We start from the raw sequence: 15,084 nt of genomic DNA on the forward strand, positions 1-15,084 counted from the left end.
TTTGAAGAAGTTTTTCTCAATGTCCAGTTCAAGTCTGCCCTTGAGCAATTTGAGGCCATTTCTTCTTACCCTATCACTTGTTACTTGTGAGAAGGGAGCAGCCCTCACCTCACTACAACCTCCTTTCAGATAGCTGTAGAGAGAAAGGTTGTCTCCCCTGAGCCTGATTTTCTCCAGGCTAAACAAGCCATATTCCCTCAGCCTCTCCTCATGACACTTGTTCTCTAGACCCTTCACCAGCTTCATTGTCCTTCTTTAGGTACACTCCAGCATCTCAGTGTCTTTCTTATAGTGAGAGGGACAAATCTGGACCACAGTGTTTGAGTTGTGGCTTCACCAATGCAGGAGACAATCACTTCCCTAGTCCTGCTGACCTTAGTATATCTTATACAACCAAGATGCTTCTGGCACCTGGCAGTTACCTGGGCACACTGGTAACTCATTCAGCCACCTATCAACCAACATAGTTTCATAGTTTCATTCAGGGTTGGAAGGGACCACAAGGATCATCTAGTTCCAACCCCCCTGCCATGGGCAGGGACACCCCACACTAGATCAGGCTGCCCAGAGCCTCATCCAGTCTGCTCTTAAACACCCCCAGGGACGGGGCCTCGACCACCTCCCTGGACAACCCATTCCAGGGTTTCACCACTCTCATGGTGAAGAACCTCCTCCTCACATCCAGCCTGAATCTCCCCACCTCCAGCTTCATTCCATTCCCCCTAGTCCTATCACTACCTGATATCCTGAGAAGTCCTTCCCCAGCCTTCCTGTAGGCCCCCTTCAGATACTGGAAGGCGACAATTAGGTCTCCTCGGAGCCTTCTCTTCTGCAGACTGAACAGCCCCAACTCCTTCAGTCTGTCCTCATAGGAGAGGTGCTCCAGCCCTCTGATCATCCTCGTGGCCCTTCTCTGGACACGTTCCAGCACCTCCACATCCCTCTTGTAATAGGGGCTCCAGAACTGGACACAGTACTCCAGGTGGGGTCTCACCAGGGCTGAGTAGAGGGGGGGAGGATCACTTCCCTCGACCTGCTAGCCACACTTCTCCTGATGCAGCCCAGGATCTGATTGGCTTTGCGGGCTGCAAGTGCACACTGAGAGCTCCTGTTGAGCTTTTTGTCCACCAGCACCCCCAAGTCTCTCTCTTCAGGGCTACTTTCCAGCCAGTCACTGCCCAGCCTGTATTTGTGCCGGGGATTGCCTCGACCCAGATGCAGGACCCTGCACTTGCTCTTATTGAACTTCATGAGGTTGGCCTGTGCCCACCTCTCCAGCCTGTCAAGGTCCCTCTGGATGGCCTCCCTTCCCTCCAGCGTGTCTGCTGCACCACACAGCTTGGTGTCATCAGCAAACTTGCTGAGGGTGCACTCAATGCCACTGTCCATGTCCCCCACAAAGATGTTGAATAAGACAGGTCCCAGGACTGATCCCTGAGGGACTCCACTTGTCACTGGCCTCCACTGGGACATGGAGCCATTGACAGCCACTCTTTGAGTGCGGCCATCAAGCCAGTTCCTTATCCATCCAGTGGTCCACCCATCAAACCCATGTGTCACCAGTTTGGAGACCAGCTAGGCAGCTTTCCAGCCATTCTTCCCAAGCATGGAGCATTTTCTGGGGTGGTTGTGACCCAAATGCAGGACCTAGCACTTCCCTGCCTTTGTCAAATGGCAACTTGGACCAGGCCTTGCAATTTCTGAAATCAGCATTGGGGCATTAGATGCTGCTGCTACCTAATGCCAGCAAAACATACAAATAATCTTCTGGACCTTGCCTGCTTTATCTGGGGGAGGTGGGGGTGCCCCCTTTTCTCTGAGAAGCAGTGATATGAAGGTCAAAGACATACCTTTTTTCTTTTCCTTTTTTTTCCTTCCCCTCCCCCCCTGCCTTTTATTTCCATCCTCAGCAAAATTGTCTCATGTGATGGTAATACAGTGCTTTGTGGTTAAACTAACAATAAGCTAGAAATCCTTTGAACAAGTAATTTGTCCAGGGTTCCATGCAGCATCACACTAGTGTCTGTTCAGCCACACTGCAGATTGCAAAACAGGAGCAGCAGGATTAGTGCTGAAAAGAAAAAGTAAATAGATGTGGAGGTCATTTAGAGGCTTTACTTGCTGGGATAAAGAGTAAAACATAAACACATTGAGAATGATTCTTGTGTGGATCTAGTATTGTGCTTTTCTGGCACATTTTGATTTGGAATGGTTGTCTTTTCCCTGCTTTAATATACTTTTATCTCCTTTCCTGCTGATGTAGAACCTAGACTGGAGAAACTTCCTTTTATCCTCTCTGTAGAATTGATGAAGTGATTGTTTTAGCCTACTGTCTAAAACTAGTGTTTATTCCTTGTTTAAGAGTGTTTTCAAGCTCCCTGAACATGGTGGTATGATGGAAAGGACTCCCTACTTGCATGTGCCACTAGTCTGTTTACCTCTGCTTTACTTACTTACTTTAGCCTTGTGTGCATTTTTGGGGTTCTCTGGAGCATTGTTTACAGGTCTAGTAACAAAACTTGAGAACATGTAGCCAGCTTAACAACTGAAAGTGCTGCTTTGTGTCTGTGAACTCCCTGGAAGGGATACAGCTCCATGTGGTAGGTTGCCTTCATTTCTCCCTGGAGATCCTGTTGGTTTGTCTATGGAAAGATGATTTGTTTTATTTGGGTTCCAGTTCTCTCTAATTGTACTCTATGGTATTTGTGATGTGTTTCAATTCACCTTCAGTCAGAATCCTGTAATAAAGTCCACCTTAAAAATGAAATAAAACCAAATGTGTGTGTTTATTGGAGATTGAGCAGAGGTGTACTTAGGAATAAATTAGTGAACTGACCTCAGGGAATAACTGTATTAAATTGGTGGAAAGCTCTAGTGAAGCAAGACTGTTCTGTATCATCTCTAGTGAGTGTTGGTATCACTGTTTCCTGGTCTACTTATGGGAAGATGGATAAAGCTCCAAGCTGCATTTAGGCTTTGCTCAAATCAAAGAGAGATGTAAAGGCATAAGAAATAATGTCAAATGCTATCAGGTTGGTGGATATGATGAAAACAGACTAAAGTTATTGTAATTGTACACTGATACTTTGATTCTTAAACTGCATTTTTGCTTCATTTCAGTATGGAAGAGAAGACAGCGACTGGGCTGTGCTGGTGTCATGAAGCTGGAGCAGTTGAGCCCCTCTGGACAGAACAGACGTGAACAATGACAACTCCTGTAGCTGCCTGTGTGTAGCATAGTTTCCGTATCAGTTTCCTCCCCAGGATGATTGTTTCCACAATCTGGTGAATGTGAACACAATCATTTTGATTTCTACTGTAATCCTATTAGTAGAAGCCTATATTCTTAGTAGAGGTGCTAAATGTTAGCAATAGAACTTTCCTGACGGTTTTCTTAGTGCCTCCTTGTGTCTTACATACGGTCTGAAAACTTGTAAAATGCTCTTCAACTGCTCTTCAGTTTGATTTAACTGCCCTCACCAGCAGAGCATATTGCCCTAAAACTCAAAGCTGGTGCCTGTTAGTTGACCACAGGGTTTTATTGACATCATTCTGCCTTTTCTCTCTTTAGGAAACAATTAATTTTAGCCATGTGCTCTTTTCTTTCATCCTCTGCTTGTATGGGAGGCTCCTGAGTTTGCATAGCCCTCTGTGCTTTAGGCCAAAATTCTCTGAATCAGTCTGGCCTGCAATATGCTCCCTGTTGGCCTATTGCCTTTCCCTCCGTGGGGATGCACAGTGGCTTCTTGGGCCGTGTATATCTCTTGAACTGTTGAATACATCCTTCTGTTCATGATTTACAGGGCTGGGTCGGGGCCTGCTGAGACAAGAATTCCTCTTTGTCTGGCCTGGGCATGGCGCTGCAGACACAGTGTTGCCTTCCAGGTGAATGCCAAGAAAAGATTGGGCAATTATGGCTGTAACAGTTGAACCACTCTTCCTAGTAACTAAACCCATGAACTGAGGATTTTTTTTTTCCCATCATCCCCTCACATAATTTAGGTCAGCAAAATGTTTTTCTTGTCCCCTTTCCCACTCACTGTGAAATATGTCCAGCCTCCATTGACACATGTAACAGGGCTATCCTATTAAGGGACAAGCTATGTTGTCAACAGAAAATACCTAAGAAAGAAAGAGATTTCATTCAAACCCTGATTTCACTCCAGTTAAACCCATACTTGTCATACACTGCTGCTCTCTCACAGGCAGACTCAATACTCTGAAAGCAACACAGAGCATGTAGCCCATCATTAGTAAAATAACTCCTGTAAATGTCCACTAACATCATGCTGTACTATTTATTAGCTTTCTCTTTTTGCACACAGCATTGTCAAACAGCTTTAAGATATCTCTTGCCAAAAAAGGATCACTATCTTCTGTATCAACGTTCCAAAGTGCTGCTTCAGTATGAAACTGGTGGAGCTTCACTGACACTGATGGAGTCCTGTAAGAAGTAAAAGTGAAACATTTATTGCCATAGTCTGCAGTAGAGATGCACCAGTATTAAGGGAAATATTTAGCACTTTATTTTTTTATTAAGACCCAACAGTATCTCTCACATGCTTTGTAAGTCCTTTGTAGTTATTGGCATTTATTAACATAGTTTAAAAAAGGCAAAATACAGTTTCTGATACACCACCCATGCCTTACACAACTGCTACAAAGTAGCCTTATGGCTCTCCTGTTGAAGTGTGGGTTAGGTTTTAAAGATGACCCCTATTTAGTCATCACTTTATTTTGCTTCCTCAAATTATGACTTTTACTGCAGTCCAGTCTGATCTTTTAATGAAGAACAGTTGAAGGTTCTCTCTGACAATGTAGCCATTGTTAAAATTTGTTGGATAGTTTTCTCTTTAGGATAGAACTGCAAGCACAAAATGTTGTTTCACTTATGGTAGCAATGGTATTGTGTGTCCCTTTTCTGACCATTTGAATCTGTATTGTGAGCTGGTCTTTCAGTATCTTACTATGTATTACAAGCTGCTGTTAATCTTTTTATTTCATTAGATGGATGGGAAAAAAATCACATGGGGAGTTATGTCAAAATGCAATGTGGGGTAGAGAGTGTAATCCAAGGAGACAAGTATAACTAAAGAGTGCCTTTAACTAGAGCGTGGTGAGGAGCTCATGAAAGATTGTCATGAGCAACCACATGTGGTTTCCTGTCACTCAGCGATCTAATCTGTCCCCTTATGTTCATCTGAGATTTAGCAGCAAAAGGAAAAGTGGAACTAGGTAACATCAGATGCATGGATTGTGACACCATGATACTGTGGTGTGAACCTGAAAGTTGTGTAAAACTTTTCTTAAACTGGATGCAAGTAATTTTCTGTGAAGAAACCAGGTGATTTCGTTTACTGTGGCTTGCACTGTTTCCTGCAGTGACCAAAGAGGCAACTTGACTTTCACTGCACATTTTGGGCTGCTGGAGACTTCAAAATGATGCCAGTTGAGGCTGGAATGCCCTGCAGAAATGCATAGTCTTCTCTAGCAGAGAAGAATGAAAAGACACAGTGTATGTGTTAGCTGTTGTCTTTAACATCTTGGTTAACTGCTTTACTCTGGCTGTATCAACTCAAAGTTGTGCTTGTTTCCAAATGGGATCCAGGTGAATAGGTTCTAGATATTAAACTTTAAAACCTAAATAAGGCAGCTGACAGGTCAGCATAATGTACAAAATTCTTCTGCTGTTCCATGCTGTCCTGCCCTGCATTCTGCCACTTCTTTTTATCTTGTTAACCAAAGGCAAGAAATAATATGTGCAAATAATGATGACTACTTGGTACTGCATTCTTCCTGTAAAATTTGGGAAGGAACTGGGGTGTTCCTTGAGCTAAGAATAGATTGTAAAAGAACATCTGCATGTATTTTCTCCATGTGCCCTATTTGTTTAATTGTAACAGATTTACACAGAAAGAGTATGGTACATCATATCTAGGCAATTATCCATTCTTCATCACTTAGGGTTCTGCTAATTGCTGATTTAAAGACATGAGATAGTTTAGGAGAGTTTGAGACTGTTAAAAAAAAAATCAACAAAATAATATTGTTGTGTGATATTTGCATAATTGGCTGCAATTATTTAATGTTTAATTGGGTTGATCAAATGAGATTCAGCCTTTCACATGCTTATGTTTTACAAACACTGGTACTTTAAAATGATAATGAACTCTAATTTTTGTATGTTCTTTCTTCTCCCCTGCATTCTTTTGATGATTGTTTTCCACTATTGAGCACATCCTTAATTTTCAGTTTGGTGAACATAATTCATGCATAGGAGGGGAGTTCTTCGAATGGGAGAACTTTTCATGGAACTGGCATTTCGTACAAGCTGTTCTGATGCCAAGAGTTACAGCTTCAGCAACTGACAGTACTTAACTAGATTCTTAACTGCAACAAGGGCAGATTTGCTGAGAATTTAGTGACAGACTCTGGTAAGAATGCTAATAAAGGTTCCTGCTTAGGGTAGACAAACTGTTGAAGCTGCATCAGTGCAAAGCAAGCTTAATTTTTTCTGGGATGTAGAAGGGAAATCTGATAAGACAAAAGCAAGACAATGAGAGATCTTTCTGCCCAGCCATTGTTTACACCTGTTCAACTATCTCAAACCAAAAATCCAGTTGTCCTCCACTCCTCTTTCTAGATAAGCCCTTGTTTAGGGATTACCTTATTCAGCAGGGTTGTGTCGTTGAGCCTCTCCTGTGTACATATTTCATACTTGCTTTTCCTCAGACATGAAGAATAGTAATGTGGGAAATTGTGATATTTGAGAGACATTTGGAGTACAAGTTGTTTGAAATATCTGTCTAGTATGTGATCTTCCAAGGAACTAGACAGAACAACAGCTGGAACTGATTTCATAACTGGCTAATTAGAGCAGCAGCCCTCTTGAAATCAATGACCTCTCCAAAATAATCTACATAATCTCAACAGATTGCTTTGCTTGAACTGTCTGTTGATAGTGCCTTGCTATGAAATGGAATATAGAGATGGTAGCACAGCCTGCCAGTCCATGGCACATTGACTCTCTCTGCATGGATGTTAAGTTTTACTGTTCTAGTGGCAGGCTCGTATACTAGGAGGGGAGCAGGTGTAAGTCATGATTTAGCATGCCCTGAGGTGGACTGTTCCCTTCTTTCTCTCCTTTTCACACAAACTTGCAGCTCCTTTTCCATAGCCTCCTCTCAGGATGTCACTTAGTCTCAAATCTCAAAGTGACTATTTAAGCTAATGTTGCATTCTTTTTGCTTTTAGCAGTAGTTACAGTTTAAAAAAAAAATAATGAGTTTTGCAGGTGTTCAGGTGTCAGAGTAGCACTTTAGCACCTGCATACATAATGCCTGCACAAACTTTGTTTTGCACAAATTCTCTCACCTCTTTCTACATGCAGAGTAATAGTACTACCATTTACACCCTTTTAAACTGTAATCCAATGTCTTGCATAAAAAGCTGTTTTACTACAGGTCAAATAAGCTTTCCAGAAAACCACCTAAGCAACAGAGAAGGATGTCAGGTAAAGAGCAGTATTTCAAGGATTGCTTTACCTCTATAATGCAGGAGAAAAAGATATTATTTGAATTAGAAATGTATTTAAGGTTTGCTATATGAACCCATAAACAAGTAAGTATTCAGATTATGAGGTAGCACAGGAAAAGATAATTCACCCTTGTCTCTCAAACAATTCTGGCTAAAGGGAATGCTTGAAGGAAGCATTGTACTCCTCTACCTAGAGTCATCAGATTACAGCTATTCTGGAGGTACCCTGTTGTCTAGCACAGTGACAAACCTCTTTACAGATTTTCTGAACTGCAATATTTAGCAACTGGGAGCTGTATTTTACTGTCTTTTGTCAAGATTTGGAAAAATACATCCTAAATCCTTTAAGCTAAATAACTTCTTAATAAGTATTTGTATTGTAAGAAAGTCCTGTTATGGCACTGGTGAAAAATAGCTGTTGTAGCAATCCTTCTGTTCATACCATGCTTTAAGCATGATGGTTATTAGTGGGAATTCCAGAGTATTTTCCCTGACTGTGTAAACTCTGAGTGCATCTATTGCTATTTCCAAACCCAAAATTCAACAGATACCTTGAGCTAGAACCATCAAGTATGTTAGGACTTAGCAGGTGGAATTAGTAACTCAGGTAGAAATAAATCTCTTAAACCACACTAGCAAGGTTAACCACTCCCATAGTTACTAAAGCAAATGGTGTTTAAATTCACTTGAGGTAAGAGCATAGGTAGATGCTCATCCCTCTCTGAGCATGAATTTAATGCCATTTGACTATCTTAAAGCTTAATTAATTGTGTCTGTTTTTTACCACATCCTGAATTCTCAATGTCATGCTTTAAAAAGAAGAATCTTCAATTTCATGCTTATGGGAAGATCACAAGGAGGATTTAAAACCTTGATTTAAAATTTTGAAGGCTTTAAAATATCTGTGGGTAAAGTTTAGGTAGAAAATGAAAGGACAACTTTATGGATGTAATTAACTACAGTGTTCCAAATGATTTTTCCAACACTGATAATTTTGAGGTTTTACCAAAGAGGTTTGCAGAGAATAATAGATAAAATAAGTGTAGTGCTTTTTTTTCCTCTAAGAGCTGGTTCTCTTAATAATGCTAGCTTTTTGTAGGGCTCAATTCTGCCAGGCTTAGAGAAGTCATTAAAGTGTGAGATGGAAGAGCTCAGAAGTTATGTCGGGCAGTACTGTCTTGCTGGAACCAATTTTGTTTCATTTTGTGATCAAAATGATCAAGATAGGGACATAGAATCTTTTAAATTTGGGACCTTTTTGTAAAAAAAACACTTGCTGATCACTTTAGAATTTCTGTTACAGTGTCACTGAACTATTGTCTTAAACTAATGTGTCTCAGTAGGTTGAGAGAAGAAAGAAACATTCTTAGTCTTCAAAGAATCACTTTCTTCCTGTATGCCAAATTCACTCTTCATTCTGCTTTGTTCACTGCTAGAATTGTTACCTCTTCAGATGGAATAACAGGTTTTATCTCTATTGTGCTCTACTAATGTAGTCTTGGGGTTTTAGTGAGTATTAAATGCTTGCAGCAAATGCCAGAGCAAAAAGTGAGAAGTTGTCTGTTTCCAGAACAGGCATGCTAAGAAATGAGAGTAAAATTACCCATCAAGTTGGTCAAGAGAAGGAGGTCAGAAGAATTGTAATCACCATGCTTGTTCAGTCCAGAACAGAGACTACCCAGCTACACTAAGTGTCTAGCAAGGTGGTGGATTGTTATTGCTATTGAGGAATGCCCTTTATTCAGTTGCTTAAATACCTGCATTTGTGCCTGCAGTTTCATAACTTGTGCCCTAGTATCTTAACCGAAACCTGCCATGAAACAGTGAACTCTTAGATCAAACCAAACAGGTAATGTTCCAGATCTAACAGTGAGAAGCTGTTTCCTAAAAGTCAGTGGCTTATTCTATTCCCATACTTTCTATTTATTTTCTTATGGCCCAGTAGCTGATGAGAACTGCAAGTAGGAGGCAAATATATCATTAATTCTATTTCATAGTCAAGGATGTTGATAAAGGGTGAAGCTACTCCCAGGGAGATGACTTGGACTCTAACATGGCCACTATAGTAGAGAGTGACAGAATGCAAAAGATTCTTTGGCATGATGGAGACAAGCAGGAGTTTTATCTGCAGCTATTTGCAAACAATTTTCTTTGAAGGAGTAAATTTGGAAGACAGATGTCCCAATCTACCTGACCTTCAAGGCATTTAGAAGGGTTCAGCAGTAGTTATTGGAACTGTAGGATATAAGCAGTGGGAAATTAGCAACTTAAAGAGGGAGGAGTAAACGACTCTGAAGGTCTCTGTTTTCTCAAATGTTAAAATTAACTGGGTATTTTACAAGGATCTGAGCATATAAAAGCAGTAAAGGACAGAAGTGTGGAAAAATACTGGATAAACTAAAGGAAACTCTACCTCATTCTTCTCTGAAGGTTTTGTAGAAGCACAATTAAGCACTCCTAATGGCATTGTTATGGACAGACCATCTGGCATGAAAGAAACACTTTATATATTTGTATGTCTATAAATCCTGTAATAACTGTATTTTGCTGGCAGTAGAAACAGTCTATACTATTTGCAGTTTTCCTCATCAAATCTGTAATTATCCAATGTTTCTGTCTCCAATAAAGGAATCTAATGGCACCTGTTTGTGGCATGTTATGAAATCATCACTGTTGAGTGCAGCTAGCTAAGCATAATTATCCCATAGATGGGAACTGCTATGAAATACATTCTTGAAGGCTGGCTTAAAAAGAAGTATATACATTCAAATGAACTATGGCATTTAAGAACAGCAAAGCTTATTGGTGAGCAATAAGCTAACTTTATAGTCTAAATACAAAGCTTGTATTCTGGCTTCCTCTAAAGTCTAAAGATAATACATTCAGAGGTAAAAATGAGGCCTTAACAATGTCAGGCATGCATAGAATCATAGACTTGTTAGGGTTGGAAGGGACCTCAAGGATTATCTAGTTCCAAGCCCCCTGCCATGGGCAGGAACACCTCGCATGAGATCAGGTTGCTCACAGCCACATCCAGCCTGGCCTTAAAAACCTCCAGGGATGAGGCTTCCACCACCTGCCTGGGCAGCATGTTCCAGTCTCTCACCACCCTCATGGTGCAGAACTTCTTCCTAATATCCAGTCTGAATCTACCCATTTCTATTTTTTTTTTTTTATCATTCCCCTTAGTCCTATCACTCCCTGACACCCTAAAAACTCCCTCCCCAGCTTTCTTGTAGGCCTCCTTCAGATACTGGAAGGCCACAATAAGGTCTCCTCAGAGCCTTCTCCAGGCTGAACAGCCCTAACTCCCTCAGTCTGTCTTCATAGGAGAGATGCTCCAGCCCTCTAAGCATGCATCTCTCCTGCCAAGCCTGGAGGCTGAGCCCATTGTTTCACTTAGAGTAAAATGCTGGACAACCCAGGTTGCAGAGCTAGCCACCTGCTGACCATGTTGTCTCAAAGCAGCTTTCAGTATGCCAGGAATATGTAACAATGCTTGAATGCAGCTCCTGTTCTAGGGGGTTGGGCAAAATGAACTCAAGGGAAATTTAAAAGCCAGAAAACAGGTTTAGACCATGGGCCCTTCAGAGGGCCCTTTGAACCACAAGCTGTTACTCTGAGTCAGCTCATGGGAAGCCCTTTGAAAACCAAAGTCGCTGAAAAGCAAGTATGGTTAAAACCTTGATGCTTGCTGTTTTTAGTAGCTGTATTTACCAAACCCCTTGATGTGTCCCCCCTTTTCCTAGATTCATGGAATGGTTTGGGTTGCAAGGCACCTTAAAGAACATATACTTCACCCCCCCATGCCATGGGCAGGGACACCTCCCACTCGGCCAGGCCGCCCAAGGCCTCATCCAGCCTGGCCTTGAACACCTCCAGGCAGGGAGCATCCACAGCCTCCCTGGGCAACCTGTTCCAGTGTCTCACCACCCTCACTGGAAAGAATGTCTTCCTAATTTCCAGTCTCAATCTGCCCTCCTCAAGCTTTATTCCCTCTCATCCTATCACTACAAGGCCTTGCAAGAAATCCCTTCCTGGCTTTCTTGTAGGCCATTTTCAGGTACTGGAGAGTGGGGAGGCCCTGGAATGGGTTGTCCAGGGAGGTGGTTGAGGCCCTGTCCCTGGAGGTGTTTAAGCGCAGGCTGGATGAGGCTGTGGCCAGCCTGATCTAGTGTGGGGTGTCCCTGCCCATGGCAGGGGGGTTGGAACTAGATGATCCTTGTGGTCCCTTCCAACCCTGACTGATACTATGATACTCCTCAGAGCCTTCTCTTCTCGGGGCTGAGCAACCCCAACTCTCCCAGCCTGTGCCCATAAGGGAGGTTCTCCAGCCCTCTAATCATCTTGATGTCTCTCTTATGCTGGAAGCACAGGAACTGGACACAGCACTCCCAGTGGGGTCTCACTGGAGCGGAGTGGAGGGGCCGAATCATCCTCCCTCATCCCGGTGCCTGCTGTGCTCCAAGCAGCCATCGCCAGCTCACGGTGAGTGTTTCTTCACGGGGGAACACTGTGATTGAAGGGAATGCTGATCTGTGTTGTGGTGAAGCACACATCATAGTACATTTTCCGTCTGGTTTGGTTCTTGGTGATTTCAGTGGAAGCTGGTGTGGATGCAGGGCACCTTAAAGAAGCTGTAGAAAGAGAAATACTAAAAGTTGTTAATCACCGATAGGAGAACAAAGCTAATGTGTTAGAATCAGGGTTTATTCCTGTATTTTGACCTTTCCACTTTAATCCTAAGGGAGTCTCTCTTAGCTGTAACCCTATGTTGAGCCTATGTAAGATAACCTTCAAAATTTGAAGCCTATGTAAGATAACCTTCAAAATGTCTTTATCCCAAGTTGTAATTATTTGAGGACTGATCCTACAGGAGGCTGAGCAGGCCTCAAAGGCAGACAGACCTGTGCCTTTTAGCCAAAGTCGAAGAGATCCTTTTTTATTTCCTTTTTGAAACATCTCAGTAGCTGGCAACAGTTCTGTTCACAAAGCACTTGCAGTACCACCACCAGCACTGTGCTTGTGTAGAGCTGGTAGCTGGAAAAATGTCTGGTTTTCATTTTTAAAAAGGAAAAGCAATTTTTCTGGAGAGAAAAAAAAATAGAAAATTATGGCCCACAGATCATTGGTAATCAACCAAGTGTATTTTAACAATTACTGTTTCTTTCAGTCACAAGAGGATAAGTCTGAGATCTTTCACAGGAAAACTGGAAATCAAACTGTAATTATAGTAAATTGCTAAAGCCATGTTGGCTTTTAATGATTTATTTTTAAAAGACACTGCTCTCTTAATTTCCTCCACAGTGCCTAATACAAGTTTATCAGATAAGAAGTGATTTTCATTAGGGAAAATTATGAGCAATCTGGAAAGGAAGAAAAGATTAGCAGTTACCCTTGATCAATTCCTTTCTGTGCCTCAGAGCAAGGCAGGTAGCTCTCCTAGCTCCTATTTTCCAGCTGTAAAATGGGGGCAATAGTTCTCAGCAAACTGAGGGACTCCTGTGAGGATAAATGCATGACAGGTTGTATGATCAATGAGCAATGGAAGGCCATATGGGCCTGAAGACAGATTCCACCACGGCTGCCTACTTCACATTTAAATTCAAGTTTATGCTTCTGAATGCCTGAATTGCAGGAACATTCATTCCCTGATAAAACACGGAGCTCCCAACTTCTATTCATTTAGCTTGCACCTAAAACCTGCCTTGTCTCCAGCAATCAGGTTGTGACCTCTCGGATTTCCACTGGCAGAATGACTCTAGGTTGTTTATCACAACTTTGACTTTCCAAGCAAGTTATTCTTGTAACTTCTTTCTTCCTACCTGAAGAAAGGTGTCCACTGAGGGATAGGTGCAGTTCTGGGGTTCCTTGAAACCTGCAGGGAATGTGAGAAGTGTTGTTTTTCATGCACAAAAGAAACAAGGCCTTGCCTATCTTCAGTTCACAATACCTTTCTCTGAGTAAGCACAACACTGCAAAAGAGAAAAATAAAGCCTCTGTGAGGTAACAATGGATTTTTAGACCCCCTGTATATAATCAAGTTCCAAGTCTGCTTACAAGGTAAGTGTGATACACTGTGCTCTTTTGTCTATGGATAGGTGCATTTTGTCAGCGCAGACATAAAGCTGCAGATCTACCAGCAAAGACACATTGTTTTGTTTATACAGTAAGACTATACCTGGCCACAGCCCCACACTTGAAAAGTTACACCAGGAAAAGCACATTTTTGCTAGAGCAGTCAGTTGGGGCTTTGGTTGGCACAGCTATGCTGGGGAAATCACAATTCACTACGCTCCTAGTTGGCATTGCTGATAGCAGAAGTTTGGAACAGAGTTGTAGTCTCACAGGACTCTCATAGCTCAGGAAGAACAGATTGCTTTTAAACTTACTGATCCCAGGCAACTCAGGTCTTTGGTGCTTTCTTGACAGCCCTGGGAGCTTTTATGAGTTAGAGCAAGCTTTTGTAGAGCTGTTGTACTGTACTGTGATTTGGTTTAAACTAAAATGTCTTTCCTTCACCCATAACTACTTCTACCATATTACTTACAGGAGCAGATTTGGCTGCTGCCTTGTCTAGAAGATGATTTGTAACCATTTAACTCATTCTTTAAACCATAACATATATTTACCTGATAGAAGAATTTTTTAGGGAAATTTGATCTTTTTCTAGTTACCTTCCCAATTTTAAATCTGATACAGAAAAAAATAGACCAGCCCAAAAAGCAAAGCATCCTTCCCTTCCAGCAACCTGCATGACCTCCCCAACCCACCCCCCCCCAAAAACAAACAACCAAAAAAAAGGCAAACACAGAGAACAGAGGTAGAGAGTGTATTAAACCTTCTATATCAGTCCTGCCAAGGGAGAGGGAAAAGGGAAAAAACCCAAACCCATAACTAATTTTTCACCTGTTTAAAAGATTTAGTGCCATGTTTCTTCCAAACCAAATGAGAAGTGATATAAAATCCCTCTTCTGCTGAAATAAGGGGAGCATTTGGGACAGCCTGCCTAAGAATGGATCGCAATCATCCCCCCATCAGTGCTACCTTACACATTTCTTACATGGCATTCTCTGCTTTTCCATTGACACAGCTCAGATCATTACCAGTAGCATTCAACTTCACAGTCAAGTATTTTTTAATTCCTTGCAGTTTGCATTTCAGCCTGCCATTCACCTTTCATTCTTTATGCTGATCTGCTCAGTTATATTCTTCTGGTAGGAGGATGCCCTCGGCAGACTCAAGGTAGCCTTACTGCCTGTGTAACAGAGGCACCCACAGAGCAGACAGCAATAGCTACTTGAAAGCTGTGGATTAATCACAATTACTCTGCTCTCCTTCCTACACAATGTATTTGCAGGCTCGGATGTCAGTCGGGAGCATACTGCTGCACCACCAGTTAAACTGTCTAGAGGGAGAGGAACCAAAAGTGCACTCACTGAAACAAAAAGGAAAATCTCCCCACAGGTACTCAGGATATATACATTCATCAGTGGCAGGGTGGGGACTCCTTCGACGAGGTCCCAGTCTAAGGGGGAAGATCTGACT

The 15,084-nt window shown here is 42.1% G+C and overlaps 1 protein-coding gene across 2 annotated transcripts in view; it reads left to right on the forward strand.

The window, feature by feature from the left end:
- Nucleotides 1-10,177, forward strand: part of BCAT1 (branched chain amino acid transaminase 1) — a 70,009-nt gene extending 59,832 nt beyond the window's left edge. For both annotated transcript variants that reach the window (XM_068141926.1, XM_068141927.1), the window contains one exon: nt 3,121-10,177. In XM_068141926.1, coding sequence (XP_067998027.1) covers nt 3,121-3,162 — 42 coding nt within the window. In that variant the 3' untranslated portion in view covers nt 3,163-10,177. The remainder of the gene's footprint in view (nt 1-3,120) is intronic.
- Nucleotides 10,178-15,084: the final 4,907 nt, after the last annotated feature.

The sequence above is a fragment of the Melanerpes formicivorus genome, unplaced genomic scaffold, assembly GCF_026170545.1.
Source record: "Melanerpes formicivorus ecotype bairdi unplaced genomic scaffold, bMelFor1.0.p_v2 SCAF_8, whole genome shotgun sequence".
Classification (NCBI taxonomy): domain Eukaryota; kingdom Metazoa; phylum Chordata; class Aves; order Piciformes; family Picidae; genus Melanerpes; species Melanerpes formicivorus.